This window comes from Benincasa hispida, chromosome 9 (genome assembly GCF_027475165.1).
Source record: "Benincasa hispida cultivar pf3 chromosome 9, pf3_genome.v1.1, whole genome shotgun sequence".
In the NCBI taxonomy this organism is placed as follows: domain Eukaryota; kingdom Viridiplantae; phylum Streptophyta; class Magnoliopsida; order Cucurbitales; family Cucurbitaceae; genus Benincasa; species Benincasa hispida.
Genome location: NC_143486.1, coordinates 22,517,098 through 22,540,687, shown reverse-complemented (window position 1 = coordinate 22,540,687; position 23,590 = coordinate 22,517,098). Strand labels below are relative to the sequence as shown.

Here is a 23,590-nt window from a genome sequence, read left to right as displayed (position 1 = left end):
TACTAAATTCTCATAAATTAGGAGGAGAAATTGATTAGAAATCTTCTTACTCTTAGGTAATCTATTTCCTCATCTAAACTTGCGGTTATTCACTCATATATATTGTAAATTTAAGTTTAAATATTATTTTTATCTTTTAAACTTTTTAAAATATATATTATTATTAAAACTTTCAAAATGTGTCTATTTTGATCCTTAAATTTTATGTATTAAACTAAAACAATACTCTCGATCATTATGAACTAAAATATATATGAAGGACTATATATATATATATATACTTACATTTTATACATATAAAGCAAACTCATACATACCAAACATGGATCAACCTAATATAACGACCCTAAGTTAATAAATTCAATATGTGAGTTTCTTCATTCCAAATTATCCATATAAATGAGAATTATTAGACCTAAAACTCACATTGCTTAAACTTAACATATATATATATATAAAGAAGTAAAACCTAATATTAACCTTTACCTATCATGATCAACTTACATATCAATTGCATGTTTCTAGATTTAATTCTCTGAATAATCCAAACACAAATTATACAAAAATTCATGCTTCTGACTCATTACCCAGGAGCCACTTTACCATATTCCGAATTCAATGGTTTCAATAAATCTCCTACAATAGTTCGTCTTGGTCCAGATCTAGAACTATCGTCATGATGTTTTTTAAATGTCCACTTTTATAATGCCACAAAGTTTAATTTTTAATTCACCACTTTTTTAAACATTAAATATTTTTTTGTCAATTTTAAAGTTTAATAATTACGAAGTGAGTGATCAATTATCAATCTTTAAGATGGTAACTAATCTTCGTGTATTCTCATTTTACTACTAAGTTATGTTGACTCATTTTATACTTTTTAATGTTGACATTACATTTTCTAATGAGATAGATTAAGGTCGATATTTTAATGAAAAAAAATAAAGGAAACCAATAATTTAAGAGTTACCAACCATGAAGGGGAAGGCAGACAAGAAATCATGTGTTGTTTAGCTAGTTTAATTTTGTGAAAAAAATCCAACACCACTTTGACAGAGAAAAAGATTTAGAACAAAAACAACATAAATTAAAGGAAGTTTGATATAAGAACATAAATGTTGGGAATTGGATACTTAAATTTAAGTGGGAAAAAAAAACAATTTTATTATAATGAAATGTGAGCTGCATTTTGGTCCACAAATTAACAAATTGAGAATTACTGGCTGAGATTTATCAGTTTGGTTTTCTTTTCTTTGAAGTTGGACAGACAAACAGACAGAACCCTAATCTTCAACAAATAGGAGAGCAATATATCTTAAAACTTTGGTTCTGTTTTTGTTTTCTTCTGAGTTTAAATCATGTCCCCTTATTGGTAGATATTGCTGATCACACGTGGTGTGTTTGTTAGGAAATTTTGGATTTGAGTTAGACGTATAATGTGACAAATAATTCGATAAATTAATGGATATGTTATCGGATTAATTCATTAATCATAGTCGAGTAATGTCTAGATATAGCCTAAATTACACTCATCACTATGCATATTCTCTTCAATCAAAAAGAAAAAAGAAATTGTCATGTGATAGCTTATGTTTGGACATTTATTGGATGGATTGCATAAATATGAGTGCAGTTCGGGATGTTCCCATTTTTTTAATCATAATCTACCAATTAAGATATTAGTTGAATCCTTCTTGTTTAAGGTTTTTTAGTTAAATTTTAGAGCTAGCAGTATTGACAAAATTCATAGATTAATCTAGTGATTGGAATGAGTTTATTATTGGATATTATTATCATTTGTGAAAGAAATGGGAAATATTCTAATTGAATTAAAACATCAAAATGTGTATATTAAATGTAATGTTAAAACATTCAAATTGGATGGAAAAACATCAAATATTAAAGTTAAATTTGTAGTTACTTTTCATTTAATGGATTATGTGTGAATTTGATCGAGTAACTACTCAATTTAGTTATGTTTGACATATATATTTTAAGTTTGTTTATTCCCCTCTGTCTTTCTTTTGATCATAGGTTGAGTTGAGAGTCATTATATAAGAGTTTTACTAGATTCGTGCAGTTTGAAGTTGTTTTACTAAATTAAAGTTAGTCATTGCATCTGGCTGAGATAATCATTATAGAATCTATGCATATCAAACAATTATCTTTATGATAACACTTAATTATCGGAAGGATGTCTTGACTACCTATTATCACATTCTCATAACATAGGTTCAATTCGTTTAATATTGTAACTACTGTCAATATGATCATCTACGTGCCTTCCGAACTTTTATTATTCTCATCTGGTTTAGGACTGTTTTATGTAACTTTTTTATATGATCCAGTCTATAGTATTATATATACTTTGTAATTGTTTTCATCCAATTATTTCCTGTAATCTGTTTACTAGGGTTGCATAGTTTCTTATGTACATCATATTCTTCCAACATATAAAATTATAACACATTTGAGTTTGGGATGTTAGAAAGAAAAGGTAAGTCCAATTTATTTGTTGATTTGATTTTGTGCATACAATAAAGTTGCTTTTTGATAAAATTTAAACGAGAGTGTCACATAAATCATGTAAACCTTAATTATGAAACCACGTGAATCAAGCTACAAAATCAACATGTAAAAAGAATCCAAATCATTAATTTAAAACAACAATTAATTAAATATTCATATTTAAGTTAAAACAGGTGTCAAAAAAAATAGTTAAAACAACTTTCAACGAAGAAAAATGCCTACAACTATGCTTTAGCAAAGAATAAATGTTTTTTTCAAAAAAAAAAAAAACGGTTCGTAAACTTGCATAAAAGTAACCATTATTTAGATTCTAATTTATTAACCATTTTTTTTTAAAGTTAAACTTATAAATACCACTTCTATTTATAAGTTTTTATGTTTAATTATCTATTTTCTACTTATGTTTTTAAAAGTCAAGTCAAGTTTTTGAAATTTAAAAAAGAAAACGTAGTTTTCAAAAGGATAGTTTATGTTTTTGAAATTTGACTAAAAATTTTAAGCTCCCATTTGGTAACCATTTCGTTTTTTATTTTAGTTTTTTAAAATTAAGTCTATTTTCTTTCTATTGTTCCAATAATTTGCATTTTTTCAAGTACAATTGTTGAATTCTTAGCCAAATTCCAAAAACAAAATAAAATTTTAAAAGCTACTTTTTTTAGTTTTCAAAATTTGGCTTTGTTTTTTAAAGTATTGGTAAACAGTAAATAATAAATGAAGAAATTTGGAGGTAGGAGTAGTGTTTATAGGTTTAATTTTCAAAAACAAAAATGAAAAATCAAATGGTTACTAAACGGGTCTTAAGTGTTTCAAAAACATGAAACAAAAAATGAAATTTTTATCAAACAGGGTCTTTTAGTCTTTGAATTTTAATCTTGTAATAATTTAGTTTCTATGGAGTTTTTCAATCAATTCAGTATGTAAACATTAATATATAACAATTTAGTCTGTGAACCTTAATATAACAAATATAATCATACTACTTTAAAATTTATAACGATTTAATCTTAATCAAGAAAACCATGGATAAGGATTATTGAGATTTCTTATGTATATAAATGGATAAATTAGTTAAGAGCTAAATGCATGTTTATGAACTATAAATACTAAATAATAGTTACATAGTAAAAATTAACATTTAATTTTATATAATTTTTCATGAAATTTTGAAATAGATGATTTTATTACATATTAAGTATAGAGACTAAATAACCATTACACAATTGAAATATAAGGACTAAATTATTACAAACTAAAATATAAAGATTTAATTGTTTTTTTAAGACTAAAAGTGTTTTATGGTTATGTAAGAATATTAAATTCCCAATTTAAGTATGATATAAAAGTGTTTCTCATTTAATAGAAAAAGTAGAATGAGAACATAATGAGATGGTACTAAATAAGAAAACAACTAAATTTGAGTAGTTTGAAATGATAAGATGAAATCAAGTGATATAATATTTTAAGTAAAAAGTTGAGTTTGGGCTTTGGAGGTTCTTTCAAAAAGGAAGAATAATAGTAATTTTAATGATTACTAGAGGAAAAAATAGTGAAAAAAGGCTTTGGGATCCTCTCATTTTAATTGCAGAATTTGCATCAAAAGATGCCAGCAAGAAGAGTGCCTAACCCCTTTCTCTTTTCTTTCCTTTTTTTATTTCCTACCCCTACAATCTCACATTTTATAAAAACAACCCTAAACAAACCATATGCTTATGACTAATTATTGTATTTTTTAGTCACATTTAGTTTGGTTTTTGAATCACTCACTTAAAGTTTAGACCAAAATTTTTATCGTGAAAGTATTGATAAGATTTAACCTGTTATTTATGAAGTAGGTTCAATTTTAGTTCATATATTCTCAATAAATCTTAAATTTATTCTACTTTGAAAATAAAATATGGAAATATGTTTTCAAAATTTATTATAAAAATATTATAGATTAAAAAAAAAAAAAGTTTCTTAAAAAATCAGCATAAGAAACCAACCCATAACTGCCAAATGGTAGAGAGAAAGAGAATGAAATGATCTTGAGCACTTGAGTTGAGGCCTAGTTTTTTGATAGCCTAAGCCAGCAATGATCAAACCCCAAAGGGCAGCCTTCATCATGCAAAATAATTCCATCATTGCCACCTGATCCTCCCAATCTTAGGCCATTAATGCCCAACAGTTGTCACCCCCTAACCCATTCATATATTTTACTCATACCCCCTATTATTTTCACCTATCTTAATTTATCATTTTTTATGCCTAATTTTACTCTTTCTTTTTTTAATTTCATCTTTTAAAAAGAAACTTCAATAACACCCAAATTAGAGGTAAAGGAGGATGCAAGTCACAATTCATTACATCAACCATTTAAAAAAAATTATAGACTTTATGTTTCCCAAATCTTCTTAATTGGAAGACAAAAAAAACTATAAAAAAAAAAAATCTTGAAACTAGCAATATAACGAACAACACAGTGAGCAACTCGATTCCTGATATGAGAGCAAAAAGAGAAAGATACAGTTTTCAGTCTCTTCATCAAAATACTGATTTCATCATCTGCATTATTCTTCACCTCGTTAAAGTTTGATGAGTCGTTATTAACTAGATTCACCATCTTTCAAGCATCGGATTCAACCACTATAGAAGAGGAGAGGAGGGAGATCAAAATGAATGAGAAAATTTCAACCCTCATAAATAGCTTTTTCTAGTTTTTTAATATTTGTTTGATTTTTAAAAACACACAAAAAAATAGATAACAAAACATTAAAATCAATAAGTAATTTGACTTGATTTTTTAAAGTGCAACAATCTAAAGTAGGATTCAAACTTACTAGTTACTAACTTTTCGACGGAATTATATATCTTATACCATGTGAGTTTTGCTGATATTTGGCCACTTACTCACTCATTTAAACTTATAAACAAAATCATTTGATTCTTTCTAATTATGAATCACTCTTTAAATATTGTTTTTAGATAAAGATGACATCTGTGGTTGGTGAATCTTGAGAAATTATTCAATATTTTTATTCTTCCATAATTTCAAAAAAGGGACAGTTTAACACTTTAGGATAAAGAGAAATACTTGATTTCAAATGGGTCATTAGCAAAAATCTAACTTGTCGTATTTATAATGACATGACATTATTTGTTTACCTGTTCTTAATTCATTATTAATATTCTTTTATATTTATTTAATTTAGATGATTAAGCAAACTAACGAATGAATCGCACCAGCAACAAAATCATGCAATTATTATGTATACACGAAATCGCATAATCAATTGATCAATTTGTACTTTAAAAAAAATCTATTTGTAATTTAGAAAATCAAATAAAAAACCCTTCGACTTTGAGAATAATTACAACAATGCCGTTTATTTTTCTCTTACAACGATAATAATAATTTTTTAACGAACAATAAACTAGGACTGACAAAAATTTTCATAGGATCGGGTCCCATAGGTCTCTATATAATACTAGAAACTGTAGATGTTTAATTTATGCACGCATCCATAGATTATATTGTCATGTTTATATTAAATGAATAACCTATAAGAATATCTATATATTTTTGGATAGTTGTATTTGTTTTACCGGAATTCTATGCAAGAATGTTTTCAAATGTTCTTTTTTATTTATTTAGATGTTATTTTAATCTAATTTAAATATGTATAATATCGTGGTATTTATTATTTTAATATATATATAGTTAATTGCATATGATTTTTTCTTAGTACAGGAATGCATCAATGATTATATTAAAAGACTATATATTAGTTTATTTTAAACTACAAATTAAAAAAAAAAATGTGAAATAAAGAAAATGGATATATGAAGGATAAAAATGTTATTTGAAGAGCCCTATACACGAGCATCCTAAAAATTCCCGTGGCAAGAAGACCTCTAAAATTAGATAAATATCTTCTATATAAGCATTCAAAGTGAAATTTAGATTTCTATCGAATAAACTAGCATATGTAATACAACATTTTAGCTGCAAGATTTTTTTTTTTTTTTTTTTTTTTTTTTTTGTAAAATTAATTAAAAGAATATACTAAAAAACTAACCATTGGAAAATAAACATATTAGATTTTAAGTATTAAAATATAACATTTAACATCCATCAACAAAATATACATATATATTTTACGATTTATTTCAAAGCAGAAAAAAAAAACAGATTAGAAAAATGAAAGGAAAAAAAAGTTGGGGACTAGTTTGGCGCTTTTTTTATTTATTTTTTATTTTTAAAAAAAAACTTTTTAAACTTTTTTTTTAATTTTTATTTTTACATCTATTTTATAACAATTGATTTTTCTACATTTTAAAAATAATTTAGATTAAACAAAAATAGCTTGCAATTTAAATCACGTCGATTTTTTTACAACAAATAACTTATAATAAAATAGATGTTAGATGTTAACATAAAATAATTTAAGAAAATAAAAAATATATAATTTTGTAACTTAAACTATAAAATTTATAGATCATTGACTCATAAAAGTTAATATATTAAATATCAACATATAAATAATTAAAATAATTTTTCTAATTTGGTCATTATAATTAAACCATAGCAGATCTAGTCCAAAACTTATCAAACATTGCCAACTACTTTTGATCTACTTTTATATAATATCTAATTTTTTCTAAAAACGTAATTACCAACCATTATTTTAAAAAATACAACAATTCCAACCAAGCCTATATCCCATCAATATATTATTTATTTCATTTCTTTAAAAAAAAAAAAATTCAAAATGTTAGCTGCATAAGACACAAATAATTTAAAGAAAATAAAAAGAAATACTACCTTTTGAGAAGATAAATTTTCACAAATAGGAAAAATGTCAAATTATTTATAGAAATAAGAAAAAAGAAAATACTGATAGACTTCTGTCAACCTCTATTAATGATAGACTTGTATTAGTTTCTATCTTCTATAAGTTTTTACCGCCGATATACACTAAAAGACTTCTATCAGCATCTATCAATGATAGACTTCTGTCAGTTTCTATCATTGATAGAAGTCTGATAGACACTGGTAAACTTCTATAAGTGTCTATCAATGATAAAATGGTATCAGTTTTTATTATTGATAGATGTTGATAAACTTTTATTAACGTCTATCTGTGATGGACATTGTTTCACAATTATAATTACATTTGATATTTGTATAAATATTTTTTCTTATTTTTCTATTTTTAAAAATTTTCTCTTCTAGAAGTACAATAATCAAGAATTATTTTAAAAGTCACAATAATCCCAATCCAACCTATGTCCCAATTCCCATCAAAGTTCTTTATTTTCCTTTCTTATTTTTTTTAAAAAAAATTAAATAATTATCTGCATAAAACACACAAACAATTTAAAGAAAACAAAAGCAAAAATACCACCTTTCGAGAAAAGTAATTTTTTAAAAAAGGAAAAACACATACACACGTATTAATTATAATGGAGAATTGAAAGACACACGATTTTATTATTATTATTATTGTTTGTTTTAATTTTAGATAACGAGTTTTAGCCTTTTTAACCTCAAAGAATAATCATTATTATTGTATTGGAGGTATATATGTGTTTGCCTTTGCCCCACACCACGCCTCTCATCTAATTATAACATTCATATAAAATTTTAACCCTTTTTTTTCCCTCTCTTTTGGCTCCTACTTTAGTTAAGCTTTACACATAATTTGCACTTAAACTAATCTAACTTTTATCATTTTTCTTTATCAGATTCTTGTTTTTTAAAATAGAGTTTACTTTCTTTTTGGGTTAAATTATAATGCTTATTTCCAATTACATATATTTAATCTACTTCATTTGAAAATGACTAATAAATGCCATCTATCAATAGATAAAATTTCTATATTATCTTTTTAAAAATCGAAAAATTTCATTTCTTGGCTAGACTTAAATAAATAAGTAATTTTTTTTGCATGAGTACATGTCATTTTAATTAATTTTATTTTTACCAGTTTCATTTTAGGTGAAGATTGAAACTCTTACATTTGTCGTGGATGTAGTAAGTTTATGTGTGTGTGAGTATCTGACCAACTTACGTGCACATCGACTAATTCCACGGGACAATTCATCTAAATCTACAACATCTCGATGTTAAAGGAAACTTGTAAGATATCAAATCTTAGGGTAGGTGCCCACCGTTAATTGAACCTATAATCTCTTAACCCTCTATCAAGGTTTATTGATGTTTTAGATAAGTGTGAGGTGAGGATAGAACCATGATATTAATTTTTTAATTGACATGTTGATATTTATATCGACATTTTCACATTTTCATGGGTTCGACATTGATATACAGGATGTATCGATTTCCCATTGTATTGTAAAAAAGTCTTAAAACATAAAAAAATAAGCAACAAAATATCAATAAGATGAATATAATATTAATAATAAATATTTTAACCCATTTGAAATTTAAAAATAATTATTTATTAATTTAAATACCTTATATCATGTTTTGGTTTTATATTTTTGAAGAGACATCTATCAACATCAACATTTTATCAAAATTTTCATAAAATTGAGACCTTGACATTTACGTTGACCCTATATTTTAGACTTAGATCAAACTATTAACCTTTGTAATGATAATTGATGCATTATCTACCAACATATTTCAAGTTGACAAGCATAATTTTAGTAGAGTTACCTATTGGTTCAATATTTTTTACCATACTAAAATGAGTATAGCTCAATTAATAGTTTGGTATAAAGTTTCTACTATCAACTTTAAGGTCTAAAATTTGATTTCGTATTGTAAGAAAGGATTTTATTTTTTTAAAAACCAAGGATAAGAATCACTCGTTAAATCAAATCTATTGTGGGTAAGAATATATTAGAAAATGAAAAACTAAAATGTACCTCTTTGAAAAATTTTAAAAAATTGCAACTAACTTTCAAAAACTGCAACGCGTAATTTTGAAAAACAAACTTCGTTTACGAAAATATAAAATAATAAAAAAAATTGCATGCCTAATTTATTTATTTATTTAATTATTTTATATACAAAGGTAAAGAAAAGTGATATAGAAATTATATTGGTCCTTATATTTTTTAAGTTTGTTGAATTTTTATGTTAGTATTTTTATTTATTTAATTTTAATCCATGTATTTTCAATAAATTTTAAATTCAATCCCTACTGCAAATTTATTATTGATTCTTTTTGATTCTTTGGAGAAAAAATGGGTATCTATTAACATTTTTAGTACAAATTTAAAAATATATTCATAAATTGTGTTTTCTTGCACGAAACTATTATTATTTAATTAATTTATATAAGAATCAAAGTTGAGAGATTAAATTTAAGATTATTAAAAATACATTGATTAAAATTAGACAAACTACCAAATATACAGAGCAAAATATAATTTTAATATATTTATTTACTTTTTGAAATTTAAAATTTAGAGGAATGTTTTAACTTTTTCATGTGGGTGGCTTTCAATGGCCATGATTACCACTCCCAAAAGCACTGCAATGCAACCTTTTACAATTCCTACAATTTTTCCTAAGCAAACAAAAACCAAACCATGTTTGTATGTAAACAAATGAAGAAAAAGTTGTGATCGGAATGTTGATTTCATTTCTTCATCTTTCCTTTCACCGAAAAGTTTCAATTCTATCACTCCTCTGTTTCTCCCTTTTCCTTTCTCCTTTCTTGACTTTACCATTAACCTCATTATAATTACTCATTAAACTAATGCTTTCCCAAAGTCATCACCTCCCTCCTTCAATCTTGCATGACTTCATGTGACTTTCCCCTCACTCCATCCCCTTTTCTTCTCAATTCTCATCACACAAGGTTGAATATGCAGGGCCTTCAATGTCCAACAATCTCTGCCCACAATTTCGATTTTCTTCGTCTAATTTGAAATGGGTTTCCATTTTTGAGTCGAGTTTCTTAGTTGGGTCTTTGTGGTGTGGTGAATTTTTTGTGTTTTTTAGAATGGGGGTCGTTACTGTTGCGGAGTTGAAGCCGAGCATTTCTGGGAAGAGATCGTTTCGTCCCAGTTCCAGCATTAGGCATGCGACTGAGTGGTAATCTCTTGAACTAATTCTTGATTTTCCATTTTTTTGAGTTGGGTTTTCTTGTATTATCTGTTATGTGTTTGATGAATTGCTTGAGACTGTTTGGCTGTTTGAGAATATAGGATCATGGGTGTTCTGTTATGGATTTGCAATAGTGGTGGTTTTTAAGAGTATTGGGATTTGGAAATAAATTTTCTAATATGTTTTTATGGAAATAAGAGACTTGAATTGTCATCTCCCTTCACAATGAGACAAACAGAGTGAAACTGATGCCATGCAGTTACTAAAAAGAATGTAGAGTAATCTGAGTTTGGAAGTTAGTAATGGCTAGAGAGGTGATAATTGAAGAACTCCATTTTCTCATTTTGCTGAGCTTCATTTTTTTTTTTTTTTTTTTTACAATGGGTTCGGAAGATTTGTACTACCAATCTCTTGATCGTTACTTACGAGCTTACTGTAAGCTCTCAAATTCTTAATACGTGTAGCAGGGTGGATTCTCTATCTTGCTCTAGCGAGAAAAAGGAAGGAAAAAAGCTTGGTTCCTTTTCTTTCTTCTTCTTCTTCGTCTTTTTTTTTTTAAAAAAAAAACTATTTAGTTTTATTTTTTAACTTTAAATTTTGTAGAATATTTTTATCAAATCAAATTGAACACCCAACTCGAATAAGTGCCAGATTAATTCCTCTGTTTTCTTTTTTGTTTGGAAGATTTATGGCGAGCTATCATTCTTATGCTATATATATATATATATATTTAATAAGGTTCGTTTCATCTCAAAACTATTATCTCAAAATTATTCCACTACCACTAAGCTATGAGATACACATGATTCTTTTCTTCTTCTTTTTAACCCCCGTCTGGAGATCAAGCTTTTTTGGGGATGGTATGAAACATCTTATTCTCTAAACTGTAATATTCTTTTTACCAAGCTTAGCTCTGGTTCACAGAGCTTAAAAAATATGGAAGAAAACAAGTATACAGTAGAATTTGAAAATCACAGTAACCCAGCTTTGAGGTTGACCTTGAACATCTTGAGCCCAGGGGACAAGTTCACGAGGCTTGGGGCTAATTGCTGTCTCTATTTGCTGCGTTATTTATCAATTTGGTGAACTACAATTTTTTTTAGCTTTGTTATCTCTTGTTTTTCACAAAAGGACAGACAAATTGAAGAACAGTTGACACAGGATGACATTTTCTGGCTTTACATTCTGTAAGGTGATTTGCATCGACTTCTTAGACCATAAGGCTCGTATGACCATTTTTTATCTCTAATCATATGAATACTGTTGATGTGTTCCGTATATTAAGTTGGTTCATTTTGTTAGCCAGCTTCGATGAACCAAACTGTTCCTTCTACCTCCAACTCGAGATTTTAACTTTTCACTGTTTATAACTTTATCAGCCACCTTCATTCCTTAATAATAGATCCATCATTATCAGACTGGGCCACTCTTCTTGTTTGATAATATCAAATTTAGTGTTCTTGTCCATAGTTTTGAAGTGCAGATAAAATCCTGTCAGTTCTTTCATGCAAAAGGAAAGTTTTCTTTTTAATTTTATTTGGCTGATGATAATCTTGAAAGGTCCCTGCCAACAATTACAAGTAACAAGCATGTATGCTCGATTTGCTTATTCATTCGGATGAGTCTTCTTGGTATTCTTCTCTTTTTGTTAGCATTCTAACCAGTTGACTAATTGCAGGCCAATCTCTGATGTCTCCAGTGATCTTGCTATCGAAGTTGGAGGCTCTAGCTTTGCACTTCACAAGGTGAGGGAAATTGGGTTCGATTAGAAATCAAAGTCTGTGATATATATTCATCTAGCTTTACTTTAATATCAAAACTAACTCGATCTGAATTTTTAAGTGCAATCCAACATCAATTCATGATAGTTGGACTGAAAATGCATCTGGTTCTGGTTTGTTGCTTAGATAAGAGAAATTTTAAGAAAGATTTGCCAAGATAATTGCATAGCTTGTGAACCATGTACAACTTTTTCCTGCTTTGTTTGAAAAACCGAAACAAATATTGTTGAAATTGAAGTAAAGGAGTGATCCAAACTTGAAGCTTCCCTCTTACAGTTGCCAATACATTGCAGTTTCCCTTAGTTTCTCGGAGCGGAAAGATTCGAAAATTATTGTTGGAAGCGAAAGATTCAAAAACTTCAAGGGTTAACCTCTCCACTATTCCTGGTGGGTCTGAGGCATTTGAGCTGACCGCAAAGTTCTGTTATGGCATAAATGTTGAGATTACATTATCAAATGTCGCTATGCTGCGTTGTGCTTCTCATTACTTGGAGATGACTGAAGAGTTTGCAGACAGAAACTTGGAAACCAGAACTGAAGCATACCTAAAGGAGATGGTATTTCCAAATATATCGAACTCTATATCTGTCCTTCACCGCTGTGAAAGTTTATTGTCTTTCTCAGAAGAGATCAATCTGGTAAATAGACTTATCAATGCAATTGCTAGCAATGCATGCAAAGAGCAGCTGACTTCCGGCTTACTTAAGTTAGATCATAACTATCCCTCCAAAACTGCTCTTAACATCGAGCCAGAAACGCCATCAGATTGGTGGGGGAAGTCACTGACGATGCTCAATCTCGATTTCTTCCAAAGGGTTCTATCGGCGGTGAAGTCGAAAGGTTTAAAACAGGATATGATCAGCAAGATTTTAATCAACTATGCTCATAATTCTCTTCAAGGCCTTGTTATAAGAGACCATCATTTGGTGAAGGGAAGTTCTTTAAATTTGGAAATGCAAAAGAAACAGAGGGTGATCGTGGAGACAATCGTTAGCTTGTTACCGACCCAGTCCCGGAAGAGCCCAGTTCCAATGGCATTTCTTTCAAGTTTGTTGAAAACAGCAATCACTGCTTCGGCTTCAACTTCTTGTCGATCGGACTTGGAGAGACGGATGGGCTTGCAATTGGACCAAGCTATTCTTGAGGATGTTTTAATTCCTTCAATCACACATGGGATCAACCATAGCACCATGTATGATACAGAATCAGTGGTGAGGATCTTCTCCATCTTTCTAAACTTGGATGAGGAGGATGATGAAGATAATCACTTGAGAGATGAAAGTGAAATGATGTGTGATTTCGACAGTCCTGGTTCGCCTAAACAAAGCGCGATTCTGAAGGTTTCTAAGTTATTGGATAATTATTTAGCGGAAGTTGCACTCGACACAAATTTGATGCCCTCAAAGTTCATAGCATTAGCTGAATTACTGCCTGATCATGCTCGGGCAGTAAGTGACGGCTTGTACAGAGCTGTAGATATCTTCCTCAAAGTAAGCATCTCTCTCACTCATCTCCTCTGTGTAAAACTTTTTGCAACTTCACAGCTTAATTATTCTTTAAACTCGTTCTTATCATCCTTCGTAGGTTCATCCGAACATCAAAGACTCAGAGCGTTACCGCCTTTGCAAAACCATAGACTGTCAGAAGCTATCTCAAGAAGCTTGTAGCCATGCTGCACAAAATGAAAGGCTACCAGTGCAGATGGCAGTACAAGTGCTATACTTTGAGCAAATCAGGTTGAGGAATGCGATGAATGGCAGCCACAATCAGTTCTTTTTCGGGTCGACCAATGGTAGCCAATTTCCACTACGATCGAGTAGTGGTGCTGGAAGTGGAGCCATCTCCCCACGGGACAATTATGCATCAGTTAGAAGAGAGAACCGTGAGCTGAAACTCGAAGTTGCTCGAATGAGAATGAGGCTAACTGACCTGGAAAAGGACCATGTTTCTATGAAGCAGGAACTTGTAAAGTCCCATCCTGCAAACAAGCTATTCAAATCATTCACCAAGAAGTTGAGTAAACTCAATGTTCTTTTCAGGATAAACAGCATCAAACCTATAGGGACGAAGGGCAGTTCCGAAAGCCGGTTCCCGTTTCAAAAGAGAAGGCGGCATTCGGTTTCATGACTCTGAATCTAATGAATTTGGATCCGTGGAAATGAGTGTATAGTGTAACTTTTAGTGTGATCCTGTCTAATATGAGGTTGATAGTTACTGAGTGTTGATTCTGGTTGTTGCTATGTTCATCCCAATCACTTTGACTCTTCATTTTCTCTTTCTTTTTTGGTGGGTAAGCCTCAATTCTCAAATACAGGTATCCTATACTTTTATCCTAGAGGTAAAGCCTGAATGAGCCATACTTTCACCAGTAAGATAGAGTTGAAATCATATTCTTTTAATTACATGTATTCTTTCGCCAGTTGTGTGGATCTATTTTATTATTAATGTATAACATCTTTTTAGAGAAGTATATATATGATATATGTTAGTACCATATAAAATAATATGCATTTAGCAATAATTTTGGAGAAGTTCATTGTTTCCCATAAAAAAAATAATGCATCCTAGAATTCTTTTCTTTTATATGTAATCTCAAGTCTCACAAAAACAAATTTGTTATTTTAGGTTACATCATGTCTTTTGGTACACTTTATAATGCAATAAAAGTGATAAGAAGAACAAATATACTTCTACATTCTCTCCAACTTATGTCAATATTTGGCCCTTAACATTAAGCACTCAAGTCAGAAGAGGAGAAAACTCAATTTAAGATATGTTTACTGCTTAGATGCTTTCATAGTTTCACTAGTTATTCATTCTGCATTTGGCTACCTGACGTTTATTGTGCACTTGAGGTGTGTCCTTTTGAGTCCTCTCGTTCTACGAAAAGTCCTCTTAATACTCTAATGCCCCCACCAAATATGGACTGAATTTTTCACACGTTTCTAATCTCAACTCACGTATTGCACCTTAAATTGTTTATACACAAGTGTCAAATGTCCCAACTAAAGCAATTATTTGATCAGAAGTGTACAATCAATTGCATCTTATTAAAGCAATATGATGCCAAGCCACTTTGCATCACAATGCTTATGCACTAGTAAGAGTTAGATTCCAACTCAAGTTTTGGTTTGAGCTTAGATTGGCTCTATTTGTTGATTAGGCTTTCCAATCCTAACACACGATCAATATCATATAAAAATAAACAAAATAAAGAAACTATTTGTAAATCACTTTAAATTTTTACCTATAGAGACATAAATATTTTATTATATATTGCACAACACGCTCCTAAGTTTAATAATTATAACATGGTCTTGATTACTAGTATGGTAACATAGTGAGAAAAGACAAATATTTGGCTTCATGGAAATAAACACCCCCCTTCTTATTTATTTATCTATGGAAGGTGCCAAGTATTTGTCAAGGATTTTTTATTTGTTCCTTAGGTAGGACAAAAGGTACAAAGCAATTGACAACCCATGTGATGCTTTTGTTTCATTTGAAAGTGATTGTGTTTGAATATATGTTCCTCATATAACTTATTATTACTATACATATATATATTTGCATTTAATTAAGATTGCAATGGCCAATGGGTAGGGTTTTTTGCATGTGTCATCATCAATTATTTTAATTCTTCACATAAGTAAAATGAAGTGATAGTTTTTGAAGGTTGGTATTAAATATTTGGAAAAGGAGATTATTGGCCAACAATCCTGTCTTATATTTATCATAGATTTATATAAAAAATAGTTAAGCTTATTAGATACTACTATTCCTTTTTTTTCTTTTTTTCTTTTTTACTATAAACTTTTAATTATCATATTTAAATTTAAGTTAAGGATATATATCTTTGATTGCATTTAACATTTTACAATCCATTCCAATCTCATTAGAAAAAAGACTTGAAATTATTTAAGAAAAAAAAAAGAAATAAGATCAAATTTGTGACAGTAAATTGGTGAACCGCAAACACAATGTGCAACCCATATGTATTTTTTTTTTTTTAAATCATTATCGTCATTGACATTTTAAAAAATAAAACTCCCTAATTATTATGTGCTAAGAGATTATGAGTAGTGGTCCAAGATAAGAGAAGAAGAAGATAGAGAAGGAGGGCAACTAGTAGTTTGAAGGTGGTTTGTCATAATTATGAAAACCTGTTTGGTAACCATTTCGTTTTTAATTTTTAATTTTTAAAAATTAAGTCTATTTCTCACATTTTCTTATCATTGTTACCAAATGGACCTAACAAGAGTTAAATTCTTGACTAAATTTAAAAAAGTTAAACAAGTTTTTAAAATAATTTTTTTTTAGTTTTCAAATATATTTTTTTTTTTTGAAAACATGGGTAAAAAGTAAACAATAAAGGAAAAATCTGGAGGTGGTAGAAGTATTTGTAGGCTTAATTTTTAAAAACAAAAAACCAAAAATCAAATGATTACCAAACGGGTCTGAAATTTTTCAATTTTTGTTATTTTCCAAAACCAAACTCTAAATATGCTACACGATCTAACTTTTCTTAAACACATATTTTTCTATATTTGAATAAAAAAAATAAAGTTATATATATATTATTTATTATTTAAAAAAGCAAATGAAAAAAGAGGGGAAGAGTTACCAGAGTTTTTTTTTTTTTACTCATTACAATCTAGGGTGTGCACATGTAAAGTCCAAGTGAACATATCATCTACTAAGTGCACATGTAGGGTCATCTGACATTGAGGGTTTTGGTTCGAAGGTTATAAAATGTATGTGGTGCGGGTTCATCTCTCTTAACCAGTTCAGGTGAAAGGAATGGTGATCGAGGAGACGAAATTACACTATCGAAAAGAAGCGAGAAAGAATATGAATGAACAGGAGTACTATTCTATTGCTGAAAAGAGCTTCTTAGCCAACACTCACTAAGATAGAGCTATTCGAGTTCTCGGGTCAGCTCCCAAGGAAGAGCTCGTCCAGTGTGTTGGCTTGGCCCCTACTTTAGGTTCATGATTGACTATTGCCAGAGAAGACATCTATGTTATACCAACAGGGATTGCAAGCTTGGGATTATACGAGATACTAGAACTTTTTAGGTTGTTCATCCAACCTCCACTTTCTTGTACTAGCTGATTAAAGGTGAGCTTCGGTTTGATAGTTCGACGGCTTAATGCTTTCCAGAGATAGTTCTGTAGCCTTTAAGATAAAGACATGAGTATAGGATTTCAAAGGAGTCCAAGGAGGTTTCACGATCCGATCTTTCACTTGAAGAAAGATAGTCTAGCTATAGAAAAAGATTTTCTATTCGAAAAAAATTGAGTCAATTATGAAGGTAAGAAAGTTGATTGCTTGGAAATTTCCTTCCAGTTAAAATTCAATATTGATGGTGCTTCCAAGAGAAACCAATACTTACATTGTGATGCCATGGGACATTTTGGTAAGTCGGGTGCTAGTGGCCTTCTCCGAGACATGTTCCATTTCTTTGGAAAGAAAGACAAAACTTCTCTTTCTTTCTATTTTTTTTTTAAATTTTTTATCTCTTTAACGTTCCAAAGAGATTTTTTTTAAGGATGATCCCTCCCAATCATTCAAAAAGAGAAAGAATCTAAATAAAGGCTTAATTGTTTGTTATTTGAACAAGTCAAAGTTATGCCTTGGTCTGACGAGTGAGTCATGTCTTTCTCTCCTGTATGTCCATGAAGTTTTGAAAAATACAAACCGTTCAAATCTCAATAGAGAGGCATGAATTTCTTGAATGAATCACACTCATTCGTATACGTTAGGAGTCCATTGATGAGACATCGAAGTTTGATTGTGGTGATGGAGGGCTAAAGCATTCGCTACTATTTTTTCTTATCGACTTGGAATAAAAGACCTAAAAATAAATGATTACTATTCATGAAAACTCGAGAGTGAATCTAAGCATTTGAAATCTAGGAACTAAATTTAAAATAAATCTTCAATTACAAATTTAGTTCATATGATTTAGAGAATATTAAAATTTAGTCTATATAATTTTAAAAGATAGAATTTATATCTTTGGTTTTATAAAACTCTCATAAATAAGTCTCTAAATATACAGTTTAATTCTAACTTTTATAATATAAAATATTATATTCTAAATTTATCAAAATCGAAGGAACCAAAATTTGTATTTTAATTTAAACAAAATTCAAAAGTATGGTAGTCTACTACTATATTTAATTGTTAAACAGTTTGAACCAAACTGACTTCATGGCCCAATGGATAAGGCGCTGGTCTACGGAACCAGAGATTCTGGGTTCGATCCCCAGTGAAGTCGATTTTCGTTTTTTTTTTTAATAATAGTTTATGCCTTTTTTTCTCATGTTAGTATTATTGGTCTATAATGTGAATTATATATTTGCAAAATAACTAAATGTGTATGTAGATATTTGACAAATGATGTGGAATATATGTATATTTTAATAAAAATGAGACTAAAATTAAAATGTGATGTATATATTAGTATATGTTCTAAATATATTTGAATCTCGTATATATACATAAAAACGAAACAAAAATTTGTAACCATAATTTTACATAAATGTAGTCTACAAAAATTGAGGATTCTAAATTTTAAGTCAAATTTGAAATCTATAAAAAAAGAAAAATATATATATTGACAAAATAACTAAACATATATCTCAATTTCAAGTATATACGTGTGTATATATAACAAAGTATAATAAAGTATGTGGAATATATATTATTACCACATTGAATAAATTAAGAAGACCATTCTCTTCATTGATAGATCGATAAAATAAATACAATGAACTCTGTTCTTTATATATAGAGCAAGCAGAAAACAGAGTGATGGAAGAGAAAAGAAAATGGGCTTAACAAACTGGAACCCAACAAACTAACATACTATAAAACGGAAAAACTAATAGAATTTTATTTTTATTTCTTAATACTCCCCCTCAAGTTGGAAGATAAATATCGAGGACACCCAACTTGACTAAGACATTAGATAGAACAGAGTGTGATAACGCCTTTGTGAACATATCAGCTAGCTGAAGACTGGAACGAATTGGAAGCGCTTTTGAGAAATCCATCAACAATCTTATCTCGAACAAAGTGAAAATCTATTTCAATATGCTTTGTTCTCTCATGGAAGGTTGGATTTGAAGCAATTGAAATGGCAGCTTGATTATCACAAAAAACAGTGGCTGGAAGTGAATGTCGAATGCTCAAGTCTGTTAGCAGTTCACTAGTCACAGAGGCTAAAGCTCTGTATTCAGCCTTAGCAGATGATCTTGACATAGTTGGCTGCTTTTTGGATTTCCAAGAAATCAAGGAATCTCCCAATAAGATATAAAACCTAGAAACAGATCGTCTTGTATCTAAACACGCCTCCCTCCCCCCCCCCCCCCCCCCCCCCCCAAAAAAAAAAAAAAAAAAAAAACTAACAGTGCAATGAATGTATCAGCACGTCCTCTAGTAAAATGTGAATAATCTGACTTTGACTATCGAAATCCATGTGATGATAAAGTACTTGAAAATTTGATTAACCATTGTCGTGAAGCCTGTTTAAGACCATAAATGGATTTGTTTAACTGGCAAACAAGATGCTCCCCCTCTTTTGGTTCTTCAAAAGTCTTGTATCCCAAAGGTAGAGTCATGAAGACTTTTTCAAATAGATCTCCATTCAAGAATGCATTATTGATGTCCATCTGTGCCAAGGGCCAATTATACGAGGTAGCTAAAGCAAGGACTATTTTCACTATAACAATATCAAAGAAATCAATACCCTCTTGCTGGTTATATCCTTTAGCCACAAGTCTGACCTTGTAACGATCAATGGTCCCATTAGGAGAGTATTCCACACGATATACCCATTTGCTACCCACTGTGTGATGTCCTTTTGGCAAAGACACAACTGTTCAAGTGTTGTTTCTTTCCATAGCATCAATTTCACTGTCCATAGCATCTCTCCATTCCTTGAATTTGACTGCCTAGGTTCATAGACTGTGGCCACATTCAACATATATGCTTTGTGGGCTTATGAGTAAATATCATAGGAAAGATATTTTCCAAAAAAAAAAATGGAGATGTGGAGTGAGTAAGAGTGTTGGTTATAATGTTGCAATGGAAGTCTTTCAAATAAAAAGGTGACTTGTGTTGCCTTTATTATCGTCTTGGAGCTGGTTCAGTAGGAGAAGCGACTGCTGTTACATCAGGTACTGAAGTAGCAACCTCTGGTTCTATCAACTGATCATTATGCATATAATCATGTATAGCAGTAGACATACTGTCACTAGGATTCAGTGAATTTATATTCAAGTTAGTGGTACTTGTAGCTTTTAGAGGTATATCCATAAGAATTGGAGAAGGAAGTACAAACTGATCTAAGAAATTAGTAGATATGTTAGAAGGATTGGCAATGATGTTGTGGAAAGGAAATAAATCTTCAAAGAAGAGGACATCTCGAGAGATAAAGAAACTCTTCATAACAATGTCATATAATTTGTATCCTTTTACACCAGGTGGATATCCCATAAAGACACATGGATGAGCTCTTGGATCAAATTTAGATCTCTTAACTGATAAGGTTGAAGCATATGTCAAGCAACCAAAGACTGTTAACAAAGAGTAGTCAACATCTTTTCTATTTAAGATAGAAAAAGGAGTTTTTGTGAGATAATAATGGCATGAGGATTTTGTTTATCAAGTGGGCTACAGTGAGAACACATTCTCCCCAAAAAATAATGGGAACTTTGGCTTGAAACATCAAGGCTCGTGCTACATTCAAGAGATGTTTATGCTTCTTTTCAACAACAAGAATTTTGTTGAGGTGTGTAAGGACAAGAAAATTGATGGATTGTTCTAGTTGTGGCAAAAAAATCCTTAAAGTTGAGTTTAGGTGCATTGTCGAATCGAAAGACTTTAATGGTTTTAGAGAACTATGTTTCAACAAGTTTAAAGAAACGGGGGATAATATGCAAGACATCATTCTTATGTTTCAAAAGGTAAACCCATGTATAACGAGATTTATCATCAACTAAGGTGACAAAGTAAGAAAAACCAACATATGTGGGATTGTGAAAAGGTCCCCAGATGTCACAATGAATAAGATCAAAAGTTTCATCAGCAACTTTATTCAATACAGGAAATGAAAGTCTACGTTGTTTTGCCAATGGACAAACATGACAATGATCATGATTTGATATAAAATTAGAGAATGACAAGATATTTGACAACTCTTCCATTCTGACAGTTGAAGGGTATCCCAAACGTTGATGCCATATAGAGGTAGATGCTTTACAAGACATAACATGTTGCATTTTACCTTTATTCCTGTTAGTGAGTGTTGCTAACAAGTAAAGACCATCAATGAGATTAGCCTTCCCAATCATTTTCAAGCTTAACTTGTCTTGAATTGAACAATGATCTTTAGAAAAATGAATGGAATAACGTTGATCTTTAAGTAAGGCACTGACAGACAACAGATTATATGCAAATTCTGGGACAAAGAGGACATCATGAAGCAAAAAATTCTTCTGTAAAATGATATCACTAATGAATTCAACCATGAATCTAGTTTAGTTAGGCAAGACAACTGATAGTTATGAACAACTCTCATATTTGCAAATAGAGATCGATTATTGGATATGTGACTTGAAGCTCTTGAATCTAAAACCCAAAGAACACTATCACTATTTATAGGTGTAAATGGAGAATGGCATGTACCTGCTACATGTGTGGTTTCAATTTTGATGATACCTTCATTCTGTGAAAAGGAGAGATGAGACTGCAGCATAGTCATCAGCTATGAATACAGATCATTAGTGAGGTTTGCAAAGAATGTTGACTGATTGGATCGCCCTGCAATACTAGTTTTCTCTGATGCTGTTACATTGGGAGAAGATGGGCTGGAGATAACATTTTTCTGATGAATAGAAGAATTGTATAATCTGTGACCTAATGGATATCCGTGAAGTTTGTAACATTTATCCACAATGTGTCCCTTTATTCCAAAGTTGGAATATATGGGACGATGTCCATCTTTCCTATTAGACTTATCAGGTTCACTCTTTTTGTTTCCATCAGTATTTGCCATTAGGGTGATAGATTCAGTTGATGAAGAATTCTGACCAATGGATCTCTATCTTTCTTCTTGAATTATCAGCGAAAAAACTTTGTTGATAGCCGGCAAAGGATCAATTAAGAGAATTTGAGCTCGAATTTGATTGTATGATTCATTCAATCCCATAAGAAAGATCATGACAAATTCAGCATTACGGAATTCGATCATTTTCTTCAAACCTCCATAATGGCATTCACAAACAGGGCGATATTCAACAAGATTTTGCCATATTGTAGCGATTTTAGCATAATATGTTTCAACAGAGGAATTACCTTGTATCGTTGTCACAAGATCTTTCCTCAACTGATAGACATAAGAGCCATTGGACTGAAAATATCTTTCCTTCAATTCATCCCAGGTTTCTTTCACATTTCTAGTTTATACGAGACTTGCAGCAATTTTTTTGGATACCGAATTAATGATCCAAGACATAATGTCATCATTGTTACACTGCCAGACAGACATCAAACTTCCTTTCATCGGTGGTTTCTGAATTGTTCCAATGATAAACCTTAATTTGTTCTTACTAGAAAGTGCCAGACGCATTGCTTTACTCCATGATGAGTAGTTGCTTGATCCAGCAAGTGGTTGAGATACAAGATTAGTAGTGGAACAATTGAATGATGTAGGAGATATGGATTCAATTGCACTTCCATATTAGTATTCATGAGAGGTGGAATCCTCAAATTCACAGGTGTTAAATCTTCTCCTGTGGACATGGCGAGGATAAGTTCTCAAATAGGGATGATCTGAAAGTGTGTCAAAAGGTGATCAATCGAAGAGTGATTCAATGTGAAAAAAATTCACTTGATGCCATATTATCACATTGAATAAAATAAGAAGACAATTCTCTTCATTGATAGATCAATAAAATAAATACAATGAACTTTGTTCTTTATATACAGAGTAAGCAGAATATAGAGTGATGGAAGAGAAAAGAAAATGGGCTTAACAAATCGGAGCCCAACAAACTAATAGACTATAAAATGGAAAAACTAGCATAATTTTGTTTTTATTTCTTAATATATCTTATAGAAATAAGACTAAAATTAAAATATACAATATATAGTGTATAACAACCTTAAATTTGTACTAGTTCTAAATACATTTAGAATAAACCTTATA

At 30.2% G+C, this 23,590-nt stretch overlaps 2 protein-coding genes and 1 non-coding gene across 4 annotated transcripts; 2 read left to right on the top strand and 1 right to left on the bottom strand.

Annotated features, from left to right (window-relative positions):
- The first annotated feature begins 10,051 nt into the window (after positions 1 to 10,051).
- LOC120069105 (Phototropic-responsive NPH3 family protein) lies at positions 10,052 to 14,842 on the top strand. 2 transcript variants are annotated; one of them, XM_039020787.2, is made up of 4 exons: positions 10,052 to 10,579; positions 12,270 to 12,336; positions 12,666 to 13,862; positions 13,957 to 14,842. In XM_039020787.2, the coding sequence occupies exons 1-4, from the start codon at positions 10,365 to 10,367 to the stop codon at positions 14,497 to 14,499; spliced, it is 2,022 nt and encodes a 673-aa protein (XP_038876715.1). In that variant the 5' UTR covers positions 10,052 to 10,364; the 3' UTR covers positions 14,500 to 14,842. The 2 variants fall into 2 exon arrangements, with proteins under 2 accessions (XP_038876715.1, XP_038876717.1); XM_039020789.2 differs by lacking the exon at positions 10,052 to 10,579 and adding an exon at positions 10,944 to 12,182.
- Positions 14,843 to 18,582: 3,740 nt separating this feature from the next.
- On the top strand, positions 18,583 to 18,655 carry TRNAR-ACG (transfer RNA arginine (anticodon ACG)). Its single transcript has one exon. It is a non-coding gene; the product is annotated as a tRNA-Arg (tRNA).
- Positions 18,656 to 22,483: 3,828 nt separating this feature from the next.
- On the bottom strand, positions 22,484 to 23,011 carry LOC150033689 (uncharacterized). The gene is made up of 2 exons (XM_090317023.1): positions 22,877 to 23,011; positions 22,484 to 22,768 (listed from the first exon to the last, which is right to left on the bottom strand). The coding sequence occupies exons 1-2, from the start codon at positions 23,009 to 23,011 to the stop codon at positions 22,484 to 22,486; spliced, it is 420 nt and encodes a 139-aa protein (XP_090173149.1).
- Positions 23,012 to 23,590: the final 579 nt, after the last annotated feature.

Excerpts from the sequence above, each read along its gene's own strand:
- LOC120069105 (XM_039020787.2), top strand. The coding sequence starts at position 10,365 with ATGTCCAACAATCTCTGCCCACAATTTCGATTTTCTTCGTCTAATTTG. Across the intron at positions 12,337-12,665 it reads CTAGCTTTGCACTTCACAAG|TTTCCCTTAGTTTCTCGGAG; the intron begins GTGAGGGAAATT and ends AATACATTGCAG. Across the intron at positions 13,863-13,956 it reads CTGTAGATATCTTCCTCAAA|GTTCATCCGAACATCAAAGA; the intron begins GTAAGCATCTCT and ends CATCCTTCGTAG.
- LOC150033689 (XM_090317023.1), bottom strand. The coding sequence starts at position 23,011 with ATGCGTCTGGCACTTTCTAGTAAGAACAAATTAAGGTTTATCATTGGA. Across the intron at positions 22,769-22,876 it reads TGTCTTGGATCATTAATTCG|TTGAGGAAAGATCTTGTGAC; the intron begins GTATCCAAAAAA and ends TATGTCTATCAG.